This window comes from Sylvia atricapilla, chromosome 2 (assembly GCF_009819655.1).
Source record: "Sylvia atricapilla isolate bSylAtr1 chromosome 2, bSylAtr1.pri, whole genome shotgun sequence".
NCBI lineage: Eukaryota > Metazoa > Chordata > Aves > Passeriformes > Sylviidae > Sylvia > Sylvia atricapilla.
Window position 1 is genome coordinate 28,311,416 of NC_089141.1, and position 22,187 is coordinate 28,333,602.

General features: G+C 39.6%; 1 protein-coding gene and 1 long non-coding RNA gene across 3 annotated transcripts in view; both read left to right on the top strand.

Moving 5' to 3' along the window:
* Window positions 1-12,394, top strand: part of RIMKLB (ribosomal modification protein rimK like family member B) — a 41,008-nt gene extending 28,614 nt beyond the window's left edge. For both annotated transcript variants that reach the window (XM_066341203.1, XM_066341204.1), the window contains 4 exons: window positions 3,915-4,145; window positions 6,065-6,151; window positions 9,050-9,253; window positions 10,680-12,394. In XM_066341203.1, coding sequence (XP_066197300.1) covers window positions 3,915-4,145; window positions 6,065-6,151; window positions 9,050-9,253; window positions 10,680-11,143 — 986 coding nt within the window. In that variant the 3' untranslated portion in view covers window positions 11,144-12,394. The remainder of the gene's footprint in view (window positions 1-3,914; window positions 4,146-6,064; window positions 6,152-9,049; window positions 9,254-10,679) is intronic.
* A 3,390-nt stretch (window positions 12,395-15,784) lies between these two features.
* On the top strand, window positions 15,785-21,906 carry LOC136375598 (uncharacterized). The gene is made up of 4 exons (XR_010746092.1): window positions 15,785-17,653; window positions 19,902-20,133; window positions 21,396-21,461; window positions 21,713-21,906. It is a non-coding gene; the product is annotated as an uncharacterized lncRNA (long non-coding RNA).
* The last annotated feature ends 281 nt before the right edge of the window (window positions 21,907-22,187 follow it).

A 22,187-nucleotide genomic window follows, 5' to 3' on the forward strand; every position in this document is an offset into this window, starting at 1 on the left:
GGTAACAACACTAGTCACCTCTGCCTCTTCTGTCTTTATTACAGTTTAATGCTCTGTCTGTTTTCTGTGGTTTTCACAGGTTCATGTGATGGCTTCTACCTTTTGGGTTGAAATAACCCTTTTTAGCAGAGACCAGCTGCTTTGCATTTTAAGCTTCCCTGCTGTTCTTTGGGAGTGAAAAGCAAGAGGACTGGTTGGCCAACTGATGAATAATCATGCATTTACCCAGTTACTCAGCTCTATCATGTGCTACTTTGAGCTGTTTTTGAGAGAAACTTGAGGCTCTGACTTTGAGGGATATGTTGTAGCTGGTCAAGTTTATTCTCAGGTGATTACAGTTTGCATTGCAAAAATTCCTTTTGTACTTTGTCTGAATACTGTGATGATTGGTATATAATGTTACAGGTATACCATGTTCCGTTTTGGAGTATTTTGTCTTGGAGTGGAAGAACAAAGACAGCTGGAAGTGAGTGAAAGAATAGGTCTTGTTCAAGAGCAGGGTTTACATTTGTTTTTATTGTGTGATAAACTCAGCAGTCTTTACATCATAGAACCAAAGAGTACCCAAATATTTTATGGTAACGTAAAAAATTGTTCCTCAGGCACTGGTAGAATGGTTGTTATATGATGAGACAGTTCATGGTATGGGATAAGCTTGAAATCTCCCTTTCCTTGCTTATAATATTGGTACTTCAAAGGAGCATACAGCTGTCTCTTTGCTGTGTCTGCAATGTCACGGGCATCCACTAAAAAAGTCAAGGAATGGATCAACTTATTATTTGTCAAGGTATTTCTGTGTGATCTGAGTGTCTGCCTTCTGTGTGTTTGTGAGGTCAGTTCATTGTTCACAGGCAACAGTGAGTTTAAGCTGCTATTACTGATTTGGGATCAGGATGGCTCTGTAAGTGCAAAGAAAAGAGGGTTCATCTCAGCTGTGTGCAGTTTTGTATGTCACACTCTGAAAAAGGTCACTTGATTTGTTCAGCCTGGAGAGGAAGAGGCTGAGAGAAGACCTTGAGTGGTCTGTAGCTTCCTCATGAGGGGAAGGAAGCAGAGGGGCAGGAATTAATCTCTTCTCTCTGGTGACCAGTGACAGGACTGGAGGGAATGTCCTGAAGCTGAGTCGGGGGAGGTTTAGGTTGGATATCAGGAAAAGGTTCTTCACCCAGAGGATGGTTGGGCACTGGAACAGGCTCCCCAGGAAAAGTGGTCACAGCACCAAACCTGACAGTTCAAGAAGGATTTGGACAATGCTCTTGGGTACATTTGGGGTTATTTGGACTGTTCTGTGCAGTGCAAGGAGTTGGACATGATGAGCCTTGTGGGTCCCTTTCAGCTCACCACAGTCTATGATTTAGGAAAAAAAAAAAAAAAAAAAGAGATTTACATCTTAACCACTAAGTAACATCTCTGTAGTCTTGTTTTCCCCTATTCTTCTTTGCATTCTTGAATCAGTTCCTGGGAAAAAAAATTACCCATATGTATTAGTCTCTTCTGTGTTACTGCTTACAGCATATCATAGTGAATAAATATTATTTTACCAGCCTACTTGGCACTAATGACCCTTAACCTGATTGTTAACTGATGGGTCTCAGATGGAATACTGAATGCATGCTTGTTTCAAAATGGCAGAATATGCCTGTCCTTTTTACTGTAATAAAGCTGCGTCTGTTTGCAGCACTGTGTTGCTGGGAGACTGCATGGGCATGTCAGTAGTACTGATTCAAGTTATACATTTCATTGAGTAGCTCTTCTTTTTGTTTGTAAACTCCCTTCTGTAAGGGGAGAGAAATTTTGGTTTGGGGAGTGCAGTATCCAGACCAGACAATATGACTGAATCGGAAACAAAAGCTCAGACTGTTCTGTTGATAACATCATTGCACTTCCAAAGTCTCTTCAGGGGGAATGGTGGCCTCACTAAATATACACCAGTCTGATAGTAGACAGCTATTCAGGAGAGTTCCAGGTGAGACAAACACATCTCCTCAACCTGCTGTTTTTCTTTTTCAGACTCCATGGTGCAAAACTTCAGCATGTGGTGTGACTTTAGAGCAAATCAACAAAATAGGCTGAGAGATTATGAACTGGAAAACTGTGTCCTTTTGGTTCACAACACAGATAATGGTGGCAGTTTTGGGGCTGTGTAGGAAATGCAGTCCTTTTTAAAATGATTGTTGCACAGCTTGCATGTGGATCAGGACATGCATGCAATTACATTGGCAAAAAGTGGGTGTAATTGGGCATGCACCTAAGTGGAAAAATACATGTGTAAGGTGGAATCTGACTAATAAGTAAAAAAATATTTTGCTTGCTGAATCTGCCCTCCTTTTCTGGCTAAAGGGTGGTGGTAGTCCATTTTGTGATGTTCACAGTCTGCTTAGGTTTGTAGCAGTGTCTTGTTTTTAATCTTGCTTGAGATGCCTCTCTAAAATGGGGTGTGTGTGTGTCTGAAGCCTGCTTGCTTAAACACGCGAGTCATGTCAGCTGCAATGCGGCAGTGCTTGGTGCTAATGAGGTGAGCAGCCAGAGCACCCGTCTGCTTATGTTTGCTCATCTCTGTGCAATTATGGCTGTGGGGATTGGAAAAAGGGATTTGTATTGGATGTGGGTCTGTTTTGGCCTTTCCAGAGTATGGTTCTGTGTTCTCCTGAGGACTGGGCAGCACATTTCAACTTCCATTATGGGAGTTAGGTGGTTGCTTCATTATATTTAATACAAGCTCTAAAATACATCCTGGCAGAGGGAAGAAAAGAAAAAGGGAAGTACAGAGCGGGGAACCCCCCCCCTTTCTTCTCTGCCCCCTCCCTCCCAATTCCCTGCAATTAATTCATAGCCTGGCAGTTGGTGCATTCATATAGAGTAGATACAAGTCTGTATTTGTAACATAGTATCTTTGGAACACTGTAATCAGGTAATAAAATTTGGTTAGATCTGACTAGTTACAGGTGGCCTTTGGTAAGCGCAAGATGCAGATGCACTGTGATTTCTCAGCTCACTTTTTTTTGTTTGGTTGGGGTTTTTTTAACCTTTAAGGTGCTGACAAGCAGTGTGAGCTGAGTATTTTTTGCTGACGTAATAAAGTTTTGCTTTGAACATAAGACAAAGTGAATATCAAACCTTGTTAGTCTTTTCCTGTCCTCAGATGCCAGACTGTCTCCATTGAGCTTGATACCTTCCTGTCCAATCCTGTTGTATTCCTATTTTTGCAGCTTGTCTTTCAGTGTTTCTTTTTCAGAGAATTAGCCTGTAAAACTGTAGGTCATGATTAAGTAATATATTGATCTTGGTGGCAAAGCTGACTTTCCTTCTAGTTCCTGCCTTTGTCACAGGATGATTCCCTGTTAGCTGATAAAGTTATTTCTGAGTACTTAATTTAATATAAATCAAACTGTAAAAATACTGCAGGTTTTTTGTGGTTTTTTTGAGGCTTGTACCTAGTCTCTGTTACTTTGGCAGTATTTTGTGTAACGTGGTACCACAAACAGAGGCATCAATACAGCTGGGCCTGGGAAAGGTATGAACTGCATCCTGTAAGCAAGAACCAGCGATGGGAGGCAGGAACCTCCTGAGCTGTTGATACAGCTAATGTGAGTGTAGTGTGCAGCTTACACCTGTAGAAAGGATGGAGTGTCAACCCATAAACTAATGCCCTTCACCCTGGGAAGCAGCCCAAGACTGTGTGCCTTAAAGTCTGGTTTTTGCTTGGTCCTAGTTTTAAGTGAGTTGAGAGTGACATGAATGAAACAGCACAGCTGACAAGATGCGTGGTAGGGAGAGTTGTGCTGTTTTAACACTCGCTGTTAAAGGCTGGTATCTCTGTGATCACGGATAGTGGAGTATTTCTATGCCCGTTTACCTTCTCCTGGAGACCTTATGACTTAAGACTGGGATGTTTTTCTCTCTTCTTTCTGCAGGTCTTCGGGTGAAAGGGGAGCTCATTACTGCTTACCCCCAAGTGGTGGTTGTGCGTGTGCCAACACCTTGGGTTCAGAGTGACAGCGACATCACAGTCCTTCGCCACCTAGAGAAGATGGGCTGTCGGTTGATGAATCGTCCTCAAGCAATCCTCAACTGTGTCAACAAGTTCTGGACATTTCAGGAACTTGCTGGCCATGGTGTTCCTCTCCCAGACACTTTTTCGTATGGTAAGGCTGTTGGATCAAAAGAGTAGCATAGTTGCCTAGACAACTTACACTTTTGCAGTGCAAAAGATGTAAGTTATGGAAATCCGTAGAAATTTAAGTAGCATGAGGCCAGGTCCACAGCTAAGTGTTGAGTAACCAAAAAGGAAGTTAAAGTTGTGACACCCAGATTCTGGTTTTATCTTTGTTGATCAGCTTTGGATGCTTTGAAAAGAGTACTTGAACTGTACCTCAGCTTTCCAAGCAACTGACTTTGGCTGTTGGTGCTATAATAGTTTCTGTTCTTTTCCAATTGTTCAAAACAAAAGACAAGCACTTGGGGTACTAAATGTCATAAGTACTACAGAAAAGAAAACTAGTCTTTGGTACAACCTGAAAGTAAATTAAACTCCTATAGGAATAAAAGTGTCTGCAAATACATTAGTTTTTTTGAAAGGACAAAAGTAGCAAAGAGTACAAGCCCATGTGTTCACCTTTTAACAATAGTTTGGGCTTTGTTTCCCACCAAAACAGTTAATTATTGTTTATTATTGCCTCTGGAATCTCTGGTATCTCTGGTTCCTGACAGAGTGCTAGATTAGGGGAACTATTTGTCTGAGCTACCCTGATGCTATTTCTGCTTTTAACTACAATCTTTTAAAGAACTGCAGATGCCTCTCAACCTCCTGTTCCTTCTGGGAATTCCAGTGCTTTCCTTCCCTTTGTGTGATTGCATCAATAGGTTTTTGTAATGGTAACTTGACAAAATGAGAAAAAAAAATGACAAAACTATTGATTTTTATCAATTACTATTCCCATCAATTACCATGAAAACACATTTGAGAAGAAACTTACCCTTTCTTGATACATGTGGTTGCTCTAACTTACTGAGAAAGGAATGAGGTTTTAATTTTTGAGGGGAAGGGGAGACCATGAATGATGCTTAATAATTGCAGAACATACCTGTTTGATCGTAACACCCTCCCACTTCTGTTAGTGCCTGGAATTTGACAGAAGCATGACTTTCTTTTCTTTTTTTCTTTTTTCCTTTTGTTTTTTTTAAACCACAAGTGCTAAGTTATCAGTGAGAGCTGACTTTGCCAAGTAAAGCAAGGTGTACTGAACGACATGTTACTCCATGACATGCGTTAAACTCCATGGCAGGGTCGTGATGGCTGCTGCTGACTTTGTGACTTTGTGTCTTGGTTTGACTTCTTCACTTTATTGCATGATGTGTTAGAGGGGCTTGTCTCTGTCTGCTGACGTTTCTCTTCTGCATTTCTGTGCTGTGGTCAGCCTTCTTGAATTGAGCTCAAGTAACCTTGAAGTATCAACCATAAATGTGCGAATGGCCATTAAAAGCTACTCACTAAGGTCCTCACAGATGCAATGAGACTAAGAGGTTGAAGTACTACTTCAGGATATAGAGAGAATGAGATTCAGGAGACTTAAGCCTTCGGAAGGGAGGAAGTGGACTGGCAAGGTCTGGGTTCTTGCCGCTCTGTCGATTATGCCTTGTCATTGTGTTCTGTTCCTTTCCTGGTTAGTAGTTTGGATGGAACTGTTACTAGTGTTATGTGTCTGCTATATTCCTGTTAGACATTTGAAAAGATGGGAGTCGATAAAGTAAAAGGGATAAACTGGAACAAGATGGTAGAATTGGGGCATTCAGATTTGGAAGATTAGATTGAGCCTTTTGGGGTAGTGATCAAGAGGCTTTGGTCAACTTGTGTCTTCAATTCCAAAGGAAGTGAGTCTTAGTATCCCACACGTCACAAACACCTTCAAAGTCTGATCATGCTCCATGACCGAGGTCCTCCTAACTGATAATTTCTTCTGCATTATCTAAGCTGTAAGGGTGGGAGGAATGTATGGCAATTACATCCCAAATTTGGCCACAGCAGACTGGTGGCACATAATGTTGTTGGTTTTCTTTTTGCCAGGTGGTCATGAGAATTTTTCCAAAATGATTGATGAGGCGGAAGTGCTGGAGTTCCCTATGGTGGTGAAGAACACGCGGGGTCATCGAGGTGGGTGTGAGGTCAGGGGTGAGGGCAAGGAATATTTTGAGCAGCACTCCAAGATTTTCTCTCATCAAGGAATGATAGTTAAGAAGATCTGTTACGTGGTGGACTTTTTTCCAACACATCTAAATTCTACCACCCTTGAATGCTGGGTGTTGATTAGACTGAAGCACTGGGAAGCAGTTTTAGTAGAACCCAGTCTTGCCAAGGCAGGGGGAAAGCATTCAAAATTATGGTGCATTGGTGACTTCTATGAGGAAAGCTTTGAACTGGAATAATAAGAGATCTGGCTTTCGTGAAGTCAAAAGAAGGCTATGTGAATTTCAGGGATGTTTTTAAATAGGCTAGGAAATGAAATTTCAGTTCATTCAGTGACTTTTTTCCTACTCAACTTTGTCTATAATTAGGATTCTGATTTAAGTAAAGTCTTTTGTATTGTTTGTAAAACTGGATCTCTGTTTTTCAGAAAAATACTTCTGACAGTGTCAGTAGTGTTACCACAGTTTCAGATTAAATTGCTCTGTTATTAGTCTTTTAAGTGTTGAATACAAAACAAACATCAACTTGATTTAATGTTAGATAGTGGCTACTAAAGGAAACCATATCTAAATCAGTTTCAGGTGTTATTTGCTCAGGAAGTTGCTCTGTTTTTAATATACTTTAAAATAAATTAATAAATACTAGATCTATAAAGAGACTAAAAATGAAGTTAAAATACAAAACCAGAAGTTACTTCAAACAAAATCATAACTAGAGGACACTGTTTCTTCTTTCTTTCTGTCTGTCAGTTTGATCTCACTCTCTGCTGCTCTGATGGTTTTCTTTTGCTGGCATGAGTGCTTCTGTAGCCATGTAGTAAATGGATTCAGGAACTGGTGTTGAATGGATCTCGATGGGTTATTTTTACTCAGATTAATTCCTTACATGGCTTAGCCCTTACTCGCACAAATGCCTATGTTGATGTAACGGAAGAGAGAAACGCTGGGGCTGAGGAAGACAAGACCTGCTGCTGTTGGCTGCAGTACCTGTTGGTGAGGTTTTAAAGTGGGTGGAGCTCTAAAGCCAAGTGGAGTCTGATGTTGGAGCAAAGTGAATTTGACAGCTGTGGAACATCTGAGACAGAGGATTTGACTTAACCCTGCCTCTTGTGAAGATCTACTAAATAATTTTAGAGTTTCAGCTGTTGAATTTCTTCTCCCTATTTTAGCCAGGATTCCTGTAAATCTGTTTACACGTTTTGCTTTAGAGCACTTTAAATTCCAGGCATTTTAATGCAAATTTATGCAAAGTACATATATTTTCACATTAAGAGAGTTGGGGAAACTTTTTCAAATTATTTGAAGATCAGCTATTGGCAAATTATATTTAAATAAGTAGGCAAACATGGTCATGGGACTGGCTGATGAATAAAAGTCATACTCTTCTAGGCCAGTTTTCCGTGCAGTTTGCTGCTGCAGCAAATGGGCCAGTCATGGTTTTGCCAAGCTGTCATGATGCTGCATAATTGGCGAGAACTAAGGAGTTCCTCTTCAAGGCATCATTCTTCCTATTCCATTTCAGGAATAGAGTATTATTATTAATTGCCTGTAGAAGAGATAAAGTTTGCTGTGGGAGAAAGGACATGGAGATTTTTTACTTGTGAGTTTTAAGCTTACATTCTCATGTCTCTGTAATGAGAAATTCCATGTTCTGCAAGCAATGTTCTGTGTTTTGGAGACCTTAAATCCTGTCTAAACAGAGGCTGCTCTAGTTGGGCATAGGAGCACTTGGTTGAATTCTTTACACATTATTTATCCTAGTTCTGCTACTGCTGTATTTCTGTTCTCTTATTAAAGAGGGCAGTTTATCAATTTGTGTTTGTATTCTGTTAACACCATAACAAAATTGAATGACAGTTCTTCTACAAGTGAAAGTGTGCAGCCTTATTGCAAAACATAAATCTAATATGACATAGTGCCCTTAAAAAGAGGAAAAGAAGTTGGGAAATGTAAATAAAGATGGAAAGGGATGCAGTCTAGTGAGGCTGGAAATTGGATAGAAAGCAGTAGAGTCTGTTTCAGGGATGACTTTAACCAGTGTGAATACAACTGGAAAAGAACGAAAAAGTCTTCAGTGTGCTCTAACAGTGAAAGAGAATGAAATTACTTATTTTAGGTTGAGAAATTCAAGTCCTAGAGATGTTTGCTTGCAGAAAAGCTAGTGATTTGTCAGGAGGGGTTTGTTTCAGTTGTAGATAATCGATTCATTTTATGTCATGTGGAATCTTTGTTAAATTATCTTGGGTACTGTGGAACGTTTTCCTGTGAATGTAGAAATGTCGTTCCACTGCAAACCTCATTCTGAGTTGTGAGTCCTTTTAAGTATTGGGAAGAGAAGCTCCCAGGAACTTCCTAATAGAGAATTGGGTGGTTCTACAGTGATTCTACACTAGAGACTTCAGAATTCTTAGATGCCCAGTGTTTAACGGTTTCGTGTTGTTGGCTCCTGTGTGTCAAGGCTGTAGGCTGTGGGTCCTGTCCTCTTGGATGAACAAAGTTGTTATTAATTACATGTTGGCTGCTCTTTAAAGATTTCTTCCCTTTTTTTCTCTCACTAAGGACTTGTACCAAAAGAAGTTGAAACTGCAAGACCACCTCTTTTATCTAAAGCTTTTTTCCTTCTTTCTTTTTCTTTTTTTTTAAACTCATGTCTCCTCAGCTCTGTCAGTACTTGAACATTTAAAAGCACTGAATCAGTGGAACACTGTTGTCCATGGAAGAATTTGTAAATGGATATAAGCTACAGATGGGGCCTCTGAGAATGGGCAGTGTGCTGGTCAGAGGTTTTACTTTCATGTGATGAATCATTGATGCAGCTTAGACAGGTAGCTGCTTTCAACCTCCCGATGTTCTTTCCTCCATACAGGTAAAGCTGTGTTCCTGGCACGAGACAAGCACCATTTGGCAGACCTAAGCCATCTGATCCGTCACGATGCCCCTTACTTATTTCAAAAATACGTTAAGGAGTCCCATGGCAAGGATGTGCGCGTCATCGTAGTGGGAGGCCGTGTGGTGGGCACCATGCTCCGCTGCTCGACAGATGGGAGGATGCAGAGTAACTGCTCACTTGGTAGGAAAAGCATTGCTCATAGCTTTGATCAAAATATTTCAATCCAGTTGAAAAATCACAAAGCTGACTGAAATAAGCTGCAGGTGTTATTTTGTGTTAATTGTGCTTACTGCTGGGGGTTTAAAGGGGAAGCATGAGAATAAGAATTAAGTAAGAAGCATGTTGAGCAAGCACAGAAGGAGACATGATCTTTGCTCAAAGTGTTTGATAGATGGGATGGTGGCAAGCAGGGGAAAGTTCTAGAACACAAATGGAGCAACTGATGTGGTAATGGCGGTTTGATGCTAATTCCACATTATCATTTGTTTCATCCTGTTGAGAGGAGCAGAATATGAAGGAAGACAGAAAGCAACACTTGAGGTGGAGGAGTCAGTCAGTTGGCAAGAGAGTAGAAGAAAATGTTAAGCAAGGAAACTGTTGAAGGCAAAAACAGTTGGATTGCACTGTGCATTTTCTGTGCTGCCTTAAGTCTGTCAGGTTCCTCCCTTCTACCTTTTCCCCCAAAGACCATATCTGGGAGAAAGAGGAGGTTACTGCATTGACTGTAGCATACTCAGAACTGAGATTCTGCATAGCTATGCAGGTTTCAGAGAGTAAAAGAAGGAAGGACACCTGAGGGTGCCTGGCTGAAACTGTACTGAATCTGAGCACGGATGGGATAAAATGTGTTCATGTGTAGTGCAGTTTTGGTTAGTCAAGATGCTTAAGAGATTTTAGTTACTACTTCATGCAGAGGAAATACAGCCTGAAAGGTTTTTCTGCTAATTTGTTTGTTTCTTATTGTTTGGGTTATTTTTGTATCTAAGTACTGTGATAGATGAAGTTTGAGCCCATTAATACTTAGGTGATGGACTATGAACCTGACCAGCTGAGGTTCAGACACAAATGAACCCTAATGTGAGTTCCCTAATTTTTGCTTTAGAGACAGTAACCTGTGATAACAAGTTGAGAGGGATGTGAACAGATGATAATGTCTTAATCCCCATCCCCCTCAATTATATCTACAGTTAGAGTTGTAGCCTTACCAAGAGCTCTATTTTGCTGAAATATTTCTTGTGATCACTTAAAACATGTAAGGAAAGCCTCTACCTTAGAAAGAGCAAGAGTGGTTTGTTAGTTCATTTTTTTAATATCCTGAAATCATAAAAAATGTGTATTTTTTCTTGACTAAAAAGTCATTGCTTAACTGTTCTTAAGCAAGTCATAATCCTGACCTGCCAAAGGCAGGTCAGAATCTTTCAAAATCCTGATGTGGCATCATGTTCATTACTAGTCACCGTGGAAAGGAGGTCACTTTCTAAGTCGTCAGCAGTGTGGTTACAGGCTCACTTTGGAGCTTCCCAACTGAAAAGCACCAGCCAGTTGAGAAGGATGTCAGTCACCTGTGACCTGAGTGCAGACAGCAAGTTCTTTTCACTTTTTCCAGGTGGTGTAGGAATGATGTGCTCGCTGAGTGAACAAGGCAAGCAGCTGGCAGTCCAAGTGTCAAACATCCTGGGGATGGATGTGTGCGGCATTGACCTGCTGATGAAGGACGACGGCTCATTCTACGTCTGCGAGGCCAATGCAAATGTAGGTTTCATTGCCTTTGACAAGGCTTGTAATTTAGATGTAGCTGGTATCATAGCGGACTATGCCGCTTCCCTGCTGGCCCCCGGCCGCTTGACGCGGCGCATGTCCTTGCTCTCCGTGGTGTCCACGGCCAGTGAGACTAGCGAGCCAGAGCTGGGCCCTCCAGCTGGGGCCGCTGTCGACAACATGAGTGCTAGCTCCAGCTCTGTCGACAGCGACCCTGAGACCACGGAGAGAGAGTTGCTCACCAAGCTCCCGGGGGCTCTCTTCAACATGAACCAGCTATTAGCCAATGAGATCAAGCTCCTTGTGGAGTGATGCCACGTGTAAATAGGTGACCAACAGAACTCTCTCTTGTAAATTTTTTTTTTTTAAAACCAACTTGCAATGCTGTTTATCAGAGACGCTCAGAGGAATGAGGAAAGGGGGGTGGGTGTGTCAGTTGAGAACAAAAGTAAAAGGCACACATGCTGTGATTGCTGTCCCTACTCATTTGCGGAACATTAAATAGTTTTCATTCTTCATCAGTTTTACAGTGGAGATGCTCAGTTGATAACCAAGCGGCAATTTTATTTGGATGCTGCTTTGGCCCCCAGATATATTGCAGTTCATGTGTCTTCACAGGCAAGCACTGAAGCGTGATTCACACTTGAAGATTTTCAGAAAGTTGTCTAGCAGCTCTCTAGAAACTTCTGTGAATTACTGCACCAGTTAAGTCTCTTCTACCTCTGTAAGGCTTGATCCTGTAAATTGCTGAGTGCCTCAAATTCTTTATGTGAGTTGAAGGTGTTAAATACCAAGTATTTCAAAATTCCTGGACACATACTGTTCCTACTCTTGTAGATGGGAGCTGTAAGTTCAGGATCCTTTAAAAGTCATCACTTTTTGACCTTGCAGGATATGGCCTTTCAAATGATGAGGCTGAGCGAAGTGTCAGTTGACTTAATGTGAACTTTCTGTAAAAATCTGTAAATTGTACCATCTTGGTATTAAGTGGCAGCTTTGTGTCTAAATTTCTTTATAAAGTTTTTAAAGGAGGATACTTCTGTTTTTCTCATTTCAAATCTTGATTCTGGAAGGTATATAGGGGAATTGGTCATACTATATTTGTGGGCAGAAGTGGCACGTTTTTAACTATTTTTCGCATGGTTGGAGGAGATAAACAGCACTGTAATGTTTGGTGTACAAAATGATGTTTAATCTAATGTGAAAAAGAATTACACTAGTTTAAAGCAAACGTGCATCGACTTGTATTTGTTAGTGTTTTAGTCTTTCTGAGAGAGATCTGCAATGTTAATGTTCCTTTTTCTTTAATACATGCTAGTCCAACACTCCCTTCTCTATGCCTGCATCTTTAACAGTGGCCAAAGTGAAAACACCGCAGACTGTTTGTTAAGAAAACACTGAGTTATAGCCTGTACATTGGTGGGGGGGTTGTTTGTTTGTTTTTATTTTTTTGCCTTTTTTTTTGGAGGGAGGAATGTGGTAAGGTTTGGAGGAGGGAAGAGCTGGTTAAAAGTGATTAGTCATCCCGAGGAACTTTAGAATAAAGCTACAGTTCATACAATACTTACCAGGCTTACTTTTTCCCCACTGAACATAAAAAACTGATGTTGGCATAAATCCAAAGAGTATAACTGGGGAGAAATATTCAGTTCTTAGCTTTGGAAAACATGGCAGATTTGAAAAAGGAAAAAATAAAGAAAGAAAAAAAAAAAAAAAAAAGGAAAAAAAAAAAAAGAGCTCAGCCAGAGTTTAAAAAAAGAAAAGAAAACAAACCATAGGTCCACAAACAATTAAGGGATTGATCCTGGACCCTTATTATGTGTGTGGTGTGAATGCACACACTTGTGTGTGTTTGTGTGTGCATAATTGTTTCGCTTTATTTTTTTGAGGGTGTTGGCTGTTTAGCTCCTAATTTTTTTCCAGACTTCTGATTTTCCTTAATCCTTCTGGCTGTGCATTTTCTCATTAGCCTTGAGCTGGTTTGGAAAACAGATAACCAAAACAGATACTGATTCCATTTTTCAGTCCCTGTCTTCCTCCTCCTTCTCCCTTTTCATTCCCCTCTTATTCTTGGGGTTCATAAAGCCCTGGAACTATATATATATATAAATATATATATAAAGATAAGCCTCTTTTTTAAAAACAAAAAGTAAAACGTTTACAATTGAAAAATCATCTTGTGAAAATAGGTTTGTTTGGAGGGGGGTTGTGTGTGTGCAATGCTGCTGTTTTCTGGATACTTTAATGGAGCATGTCCCATGTACCCTCTGAGGTTCTGCACTGCCCACCTCTGTGGCCCTTCCTCACCTCTCTGCTGCTCTGCTGTTTTACCTTCACTTGGACCTTAAACACAACTCACGGACACTATGCAGAGAGTCTTCAAGAGGCAATAAACAGAACAGTATTAACCTACTTTATGGAGGTTTGATCATGCTTCTTTGTACAGTTTGGGTTTTTTATTTTAAAAAGAATGTAATAAAATGGCTTTTTTTTTTTTTTTTTTTTTTTTTTTTTTGTAGAATTAAATATTATTATTAAAATCAATTGAAAGGTTGACTGTTGGTGTTAAGCAGGAGGGTGGACCAGCTGGTCCAGCAAAAAAAAAGGATCTTCAGCAGTAAAGGTATTTTCAAATCCTTCTAACTGAGCCTTCAAGTGCACAGGTTAATACCTGAAGAATATAAAGGTCTTCAACTTCCATGAAGAGTTACAGAACAACAGAACATGAAAGTAACCTAATTCTCTAGTCACTGAGCAGTAAACTGTCTGTTCTAAGAGCTCTATTTCCCTTGCTTGTTTATCCAAGGGGAATTTGGGGTGGAGGGTGGATTTTTTTGTTGTTGTTGTTTGTTTTTGTTTTTTCTTTTTTTGTCTATTCCTTTTTACTGGTAGGTGCCTGCACTCCTTGGGAGGCTGATAGGATCAATCTTTCCCTTTCTAGCTGTGACATACACATGTGAAATAACAGCAGGGAGTAAACATGTGCTAGCTGGTATACTGGGGCCTTTGTGTTTCTATCACAGGAAGCATCTTTTAGAGGAAAGAGCTGTTAACTGAATATTCTGGATTGTTTTTAAGTCCCCATTGTATCTTGTAGCTCACAGGAACCATACATTTCTAGCACCCTTTCATAGTGTCTAGGTTACACCTCACAGTTGTAAAATTCATGAAGCAAACATAAGATTTTTTAAAAAAGAGCAGGTGGGTTGAGAGATTTGCAGTTTGACTTCCTTCTGATACGTTGCTCCTCAGGTTGGTGCTTCCATTACTAGTTTGGAGAGAAGTGTATGCATAGTGGTCACGGAGGGAGACAGGGTTTGAGATATCATGTACACGTGTTTGGACACTGGGTATTGATGCTGCATGAAAAACTTTGCTTGAGGGTTCATTTGTACAAATGGGCATGCTTGGCTCATGTATTTACTCTCTACTTACCCAATGATCTTGAAACAGTGATGTGCAAAGAATGGCCTGGGGGTGCAAGGAACACCAACAAAGCTAGCCCATGGTAAACAGACAGTGTTTCCCATTGAAGGTGAACACCACAGATGTCAGCTTTACACTCTTTACTTTCTTCAGTTCCGTGTGCTGAAAATTACATGCTAAACTTCCATACAATTGCACTAACACTACCTCCATATGTGGATTTGGAAGTATGTGCTGAAAAAATGGTCAACATGGTGGATTACAGTAGTGCCAATGCAGCTGATGGTGATACAACTATTTTTGTATATTTTAATATTTGAAAGAGCCAGTTAGAAACTCTTGTTTGCAAGAATAAGTTTCTTAAACTACATCTGATGAAATTTTATTCTTTGTAACAGTGCAGATTTTCTTCTGTTCAACTTACTGTGTTTGTAATTGATGTCTTGCTGTCAATGTATGGATTGTATCTTAATCCTTGTATTAATCGCTTTGATGTGTTTTATAAAATCTTTCTTGTAATGTTACAACACCTTATCTGTAAAACAGTGTCAATGCTTGATGTTTACATTGACTGTTACATTTTTTTGTTCTGAATCAATCTCGAAGCTCTTTCTCCTGCTACGTGTGCTATATTTGCCATGTGATATTTACTCAGGAAATAACCTCTGGAACATCTGGGTATGTCAGATACAAAGGAGATGCTTCTTCAGTTGTTAGACCGGACTACAGAATCCAACAAATGAAACCAGTGATGCTTGCTAAATTTTCTCATTGCAAAATTCTATCAGTTAAAAACAGAAGGGACCATAAGGGCTTAGAGAGACTTTGAAAACAGATTGTACAGTATCTTTCTCATGGCTCACTCTTTTTGAGAAGGTTTATGGGCTTTATGGCTGGTGTGAGACACACGACCCACTCCTGTTCTCTCTATGGAATAGTAGGTGCTCGGACAGGTAACTTCTGTTGCTACTGTCTTTTTTAAATTTTAATTTTTTCACTGTTCTAGGAATTGTTTTAAACTGAACACTGTAGGATTTATAACCAGGTGTTTGCTGCCTTTTCCTTTGTTTTATTTCTTTAAATCTTTCTTAACCTTGAGGGTGACCTTTGGAGCATTCTGATGGTGGATCTGCTGTTGGAAGTCTCCAAGCCTCTCATGTTTCTAATTTGAGTTGAAAAGCTTTTGTTTTGTTTATTTGCTTAAAACAATGACACAAATGACCTGCGCACATTTCGGGTGGGATTTGTTGTTGCACTATTTTGGGTGACTTATTCTCCCTTTTTTTACAGAAATGTTTTCTAACAGTTCACACTTTGTTACTGTTCTTTGCAAAACTTTTCAGGAGCCAAAAAAGTCAAACAATCCAGAGAAAACCCCTTCTCCCCTTTCTGATGGCAAGAGTGAGAACTTATGAAAAATCCTTGCGAATGTTCCTTCCTAAACTTTTCCCCCCAGTAATGCAAGCGGGTAAAATGGTAAACGCAGCAGTTTGGTGGCATCCAAACCCAACCTGTTGTCAGGTAAATTGACGCTTTTCTGCTCTTACTCTAACCTTCATAAGTTTGCTAACTTGTCTGCCTTCCTTTCTTCCCATCAGTTCATTTTGGTGATACTTGTTGAATGATTTCTTTAACTGGATTTACAGAAAAGCCTGCTTTGCTTCCTTATTTCCCCTTCTTATACTTGTTGACTTTTAAGAAAACTCTCATTGTGCTTTGCTTTATTCAGGTGAGACAAAAGTGAGTCCCCCATGCAACTGTATGAGGGATAGTTTTGTAATATATTAATTTCACTTCCTCTTTATCAGTTCTAGATAGCTTGTCTTCCAGTGTGCTATTTTAGCTTAGATTTTTTGAAAGATATCTTGCTTTCCATTTGCTAAGTGAACATAAAATATAGCTGCAGAAGTAAGTAGTTGACAGGAATGAAAAACTAGTACTAAGAATGTTAATTCTATTAAAATTCAATAGAGCAGGATCCTGTAAAGAGGACAGATGTACAAATATGTGTTCTGCAGAAAAAGACTGTTGAGCTGATAATTTCTGTTTGTGGAAGATGGGGTGACATGTTTTATCTTGCCCTTACTGCTGTATCAGAGCATGTGTACATTTTATCCTTCTCTGGTAACTCTCTTCCTTAATTTCAATCAGTCTAAAAGTACTGGGTACTAAATATTTTTTTAATCAATTTAAGGGGGAGAATCTTGTATTTTACTCACATGTAAAATATCAGGCAATTGGAATACCATTCCAAGTTGAAGAATATGAGCCTACAAACAGGCTTCCAAGATTCCTAATGCAGTATTATGTTTCCCATGACATCTGTAAAGAATTAGCACTTGTTTCAGATTATTTTTCTGTGTACATTAATTGTGCCTCTATACCATCATAAAAGAGTCTATTTTTCATAGTCTCAGTTTATATTTTCTGGAAAGAAAGCAAACTTACCAGCAATGTAATAAATTGCAGCTTCAAATTAAGGTGGGAGGGAATAATTTTACAGCCAAATTTTGCTCTCAATTACACTGAGATAAACCTGGAATCACTCTGTGGAAGTCAGTGGAGTGATATCCGATTTCACAGGTATAATTGAGTGTATAATTTGTGTCTTTAATTTTACTTGCAAGGTAATTTTACAAACCTGTTAAACTTATGTTTCCAATGCTTTTTCCTTTCAGACACACCCACTTCTTGCGTCTCAGCATTGGGCAGGCCTATTCCTTTATTTGTGTATATTTTTGTGCATCAGCTGCTATAGGACACGGGTGTAACACTTTCAGGCATGTGGTTGGGTGTCTTTGGGGTTTGTAATAATGTCTAAAAATAAGAATTTCTTTTCCTCAGATTTATTAATTAATTCATGTTGGATCACAGTTTTGCATCTCTAACCTGATTTTAGATATATATTATGTGAAGATTTTCTTGAAAGAAATATAGTACTAGTTCTTTGCAGAGTCTGCAATTGATCTTTGGTGGGGAGAGTTGACCAAAATTTACTGCATTCTGCAATAGTTAAAGTTTTAATATTTAATGTAGCTTGAAAGGTGGTTTTACGAATCATGCTCCGTCCTCTTTATGGAATGGCTTTCAAAGCCTTGTTATTGATCTTGGTTGTGCCCAGTGCTTTGCCTAGTTTATGGGGAAATGGAGAACTTGAATAGGCCATGACTTCTTAGACAAGGGATGATGATTATATGTCCATGCTGAACAAGAACTTCTTCTATATGCCCTTCTGCTGCAACAGAATAATAAAACTGGTAGGTCGCAGCAGCAGAAGATACTCATGACTGTGACCTGAGAAACCTCCAGTACTGGGAGAAATGGATTGCAAAATACTAACTGGAGTAAGGGGGAATGGAGAAGAGAGGCAGAGTCCCTGAACTGTCCCTTTGACTGGTGAGTCTGATTTACAGAATTTTGACCATCGAAAGACTGTAATACAAGAGGCACATTGATCTATCTCAGTTGGTGTTTGGTTACCTCGTGTCCTAATTCTCATATTTCATTCAACATTCTGGTTTCCCCTCTGCTGTTATAAGGCACAGTACTTGTCTTAAAAAATTTAATTTTGCCACGTATTTAGAATACTGGAAAATAAGGCTGAAAGGAATTTATCTAGCCCAGTCATTCTCTGCTCCACAGAAGACTGGTCATACTTGTGCCATTGGTGAAATGTTTATTGTAACCTAGTTTAAAAACCAAGGAATAAATGAGGAAGATTCTGCAATCCTATGGAATTTTGTTTTATGAAGGCAGCCCCATAGGCTGAGAGCTCAACTGCTTTTTTTTGCTACTTTAGAGCAACATATTTATATATATGTGTATGTGTGTGTGTGCCTGCCTTAGAAATGCCATGATAATAAAGAACAGTGTTATTTATGGAGATTTACTGAATCTCAAGGTAGCAAAAAAAAGTTTGAATCACCAGCAGTTAAAAGTCTTTTTGGAAGTGGGAAACACAAATGATACAATGTTTCTGAGTTAGTGGTTAACAGTTGGTGGTTTCAGCCTCCTCTTCAGTTCTAAATGGCTCTAAAACTTCCTTGATAGCACATTCCTATCCGAGAAAATGTTTTGAGCATGCAGCCCAAAAAATAGTTTTTACAAGTTACACATGTGTACTACATACATTGTAAAACTTATATGAACCCAAGAAGTAAAAAAAGGATGAGATAAAGATTAAATGAAGACTTTTTTTTTTAATCTACTTTTTATTAATGGTTAAAAAAACCCCATTTTTGCCCTGCAGCCTTACAGATTGTCTTGCAAAGCTCCCTGGGGAATGTGGGCTCTTTGGAGGCCACTGATGTAGACACCATAAATACTTACTGTTGCAGATGTCATCAGGATGTTCCACCATAACAAAACCTCCATGCTAAGTACTTCTCCTAGAGATTAAAGTGCTGACTCTCTAGTAGAATGACTGCTCCTTCTGAAAAGAAAGTAAGAGGAGAGAACAACACTAGAAGTACTGATGAACTGCCTGACATAGGAGAAGTTTGAATCTAGATCAGCTGGAAATATGGAGAAACATGCCCAAGTGGATTGGGAAAGCGGAATGATGACAGAATATATACTAATATGCAGAATACAGCAGCAGCTTTTGTATTTTCATGTTTCTAGTTCATTTACACCTCAGTATTAGTTGATAAGAGAAAACAGAATTTGGAATTTGTTAGCTGGGGTAGTCACACTAAAATCAGGAACAACATTTATATACAGGAACTAACCTGGATCTGAATTTTGATATCCAGGCAACTGATAGTCTCCAGCGCACATCAGTTACCACTTAGGACCGTGGACAACTGGTTTGCTTTTCTCATTAGCTTATTAGTTATCATACAGCCTTTGAAAGTATTTTGTGGACCACAGGCTGGAAATCCCAGATCTAAATTTTTACAGAGTGAAACGAGATTGCATGTGCAAAGTGGAAAATATTTTGGATAGAGAATTGATTAGAATCTTGATGAGTATAATAATGAGCAAAGTCTCTCGATGAGACAAAGCTCGTAGAGAAAGGGTTTTAATCCAGTCAGGCTGGAGATGTGATGAAGAGAAATAGTTCTTGATATTAGAGGCAAAGGAGTCTGAAGCCTATGTCAGTCTGTCATCAGAGATAAAATGAGGCAGGAAAACAGCTTCTGCTGATCTTGAGTGTTCCCAGTTGTTGCTCTAGGGAGGAATCTCACCATATTTTCCATGCATAACGTATGTTAGGCATACTGGCCTTTGGGAGCTGGATCTTGGGGAGAAGAGCTGAAAGTCCCATTGATGCATAAACTTAACTGTAGCACCTGCCTACTTGAATGGGTGGTCATGTGGACTAAAGGTGTTACTGAGTTTATGTGACAGTAACATTTGGGGAGAAGGGTGTTCCCCTGGCCCCGGACATGGGCTTGTTTGCCCCAGCTTGTAACTGCTGCTTCTCTGTGTAGTAGGAGATGGAGGCATATAAATGTATGTGAGCTTTTTTTAATGAGCAGAGACCAAGGTGACTTAGTCAACTGGTCAGGAAAGAATTTTTTGTTTTTGTTATAAACAGGAAGGCATTTAGAACACTTTCAGATCCTCCGCAGTTCTCCATGTGGCTGTCAGTATAAACGAGGTTTGGTTTTCTTTTTTTTTTTTTTTTTTTTCCTTTTAGATGTGACATAGCAAAGCATCTTGTTTTCTGCAGCTTTGATGTGGTAGAGATTTGAAGAAGACAGATTATTTTCCATTCTTGTCATAAACTTCCACAGGCAGGCAAGGGGTGATCTTTGTGAAAGGAGGGAATGAATAGGTTCCTCATGCTGACTGAATAGTAGGTGATGGATTAGGCTGATAATAAAGTTTCACAAAAAATTTGCATTGCACCTATGCAAGGCATTTTCAGAGTATCTCTGCATCCTCCCCTTGTTCCCTTTAGAAACAGTGCAAGTGCTACTAGAATATACAGAGTCTGCATAGTAATATGCTAGTGTATTAAGCTCTGCCAAGTCTGTGCATGAAGGGCTTATAAAAGATTAATGTGAATTTCAGTGTGTCTGCTTTTTTATTTGAGGCAGGTTGCAGTATGCAGCTATGTACAGTATTCAGTCTTAGGGTAATAGAGATTTTTTGCTTATTTGGAAGGAGGGAAGTGTGTTAGGGCAGTTAAATATATAATACTGTTATCCATTTCTATAGGAAGCAGAACAGCTAAGGGAAAGCATTTTTGTCTTACACAAATTACAATATAATTGAGGTTTTTAATACAGGAATGAAAAAGAAATGTTTTATTAGAGGTCATTGGATTTTTTTTTCAATCAAGTGTTCTAATAGCAAGAAAGTAATTTCACAGAATCACAGTATCAGTTAGGTTGGAATAGATCTATGAGACCATCAAGTCCCAGCCTCTGAACGAACACCATCCTGTCAGGTAGACAGTGTCACTAAGTGCCACGTCCAGTCTTTCCTTAAACACCTCCAGGCATGGTGACTCCACCAACCTCCCTGGTTCCAGTGCTTGACAATCCTTCTCTGGACAAATTCCTCCTCGTGTCCAACATGAACCTCATTCACTGTTGTAATATATAAAATTAAATAATAAATAAATAAATTTAGCACATTTGTAAGTGTCCAGTGTTTCAGTTATACCTTGGTGAGGAATGCGAATTTCACACTGACTCTGCAGCTGTACATATTTCATATCTGTAAATATGTCATTTACAAGAAGTGTGGTTTGTCCAAGACGGTGTGTGCAGTTTCCCCTGCTCGCTGCTACTGTGTAAAGCACTGCCTGGTAGTCTTTATTCTCTGGATTCTTTCTGTTCAGTGGTATTGTGCATTAAGCTTGAGACTTGCATTTTGTGTGTTTTAGGAGGAAATCTGGTGTGCTTGTGTATATATTTTCTCATGCATCTAACAAACACAAGGTGACAGAAACCACACAAATGTTAGAGTTACCCTGCCCACCAACCTTTACAACATTGTATGGGAGGGGTAGTGCAGTTGTAATGCGATGTAGGAATGCTTGTCCATGCCCAAATGGAAATGGTTATTTACTGGATGGCAAATACTGAAGCTTTATCATTGGGAGAACTAGGCAGGAAAAGTCTGCAGTTTGACTTTGCTAAACTTTTACACAGTTTTTCCTCCACGTGAAATATTTCCACAGGAATCTAATGCGTGTGAAAGATGCTGGATCACCAGGTGCAGAGATAGAGCTCTACCCACTGGAAAGGTAACAGGAACTAGATTTTATCTTCAGAACACAACCTTCACTGCATCTTGCTCCTTGACCTGGAAAGGCCTTTTCCAAGGTCAGAAGAGGAGTTTGGTACTCATGGCTTAATCCTTGGGGTGTCTGTGATGCAGCTATCAGGGAAGCCAGATAGGTGCTGGATACAGAGGTTTTTTTATGATGTCTGCTTGCATTTCTGATGTTCATGTTTTGGAGCAAAGACTAACTTCTTCAATGATTTATTTCTTTAGGTTTTTCTACAGCAGCAGGAGGTCTTCTCTTGCTTCTCGTGGGAAGACTTAGCCTTTTGATAATGCCTCCTTCACAATGAAGGGAAGAAAGGATGGCTCAGCAGGGATGTGCAATGATGTCCACACGTGGTGTTAACAGTCAAGATCCTCGTCCGGCTAAGTTGGAGAGTTGAATAAAAGAGTTGAATTGTAAATCTTGAGAGTGTGAAATTCTTTTTGGTACCTTTTGCACCATCTCTTCTTTCTTGAAGGGCTGGTTAACTTCAGAAATCTGTTGATATTGTATCAAAGCTGCAGCTAAGCCAGCAGAGTATAACCTATTGGATAGTTTTCCTTTTATTAACCTTTTTTTTCCCTCCAGGAATTTCATTCCTAGGAGTTCTAAATGCTTTATATTGACATGAATAATCTTCCCAAATGCCTTAGAAACTTCAGCATCAGGCCTTTGGCTTTGTCAGTCGTGTTATGAGTTCAC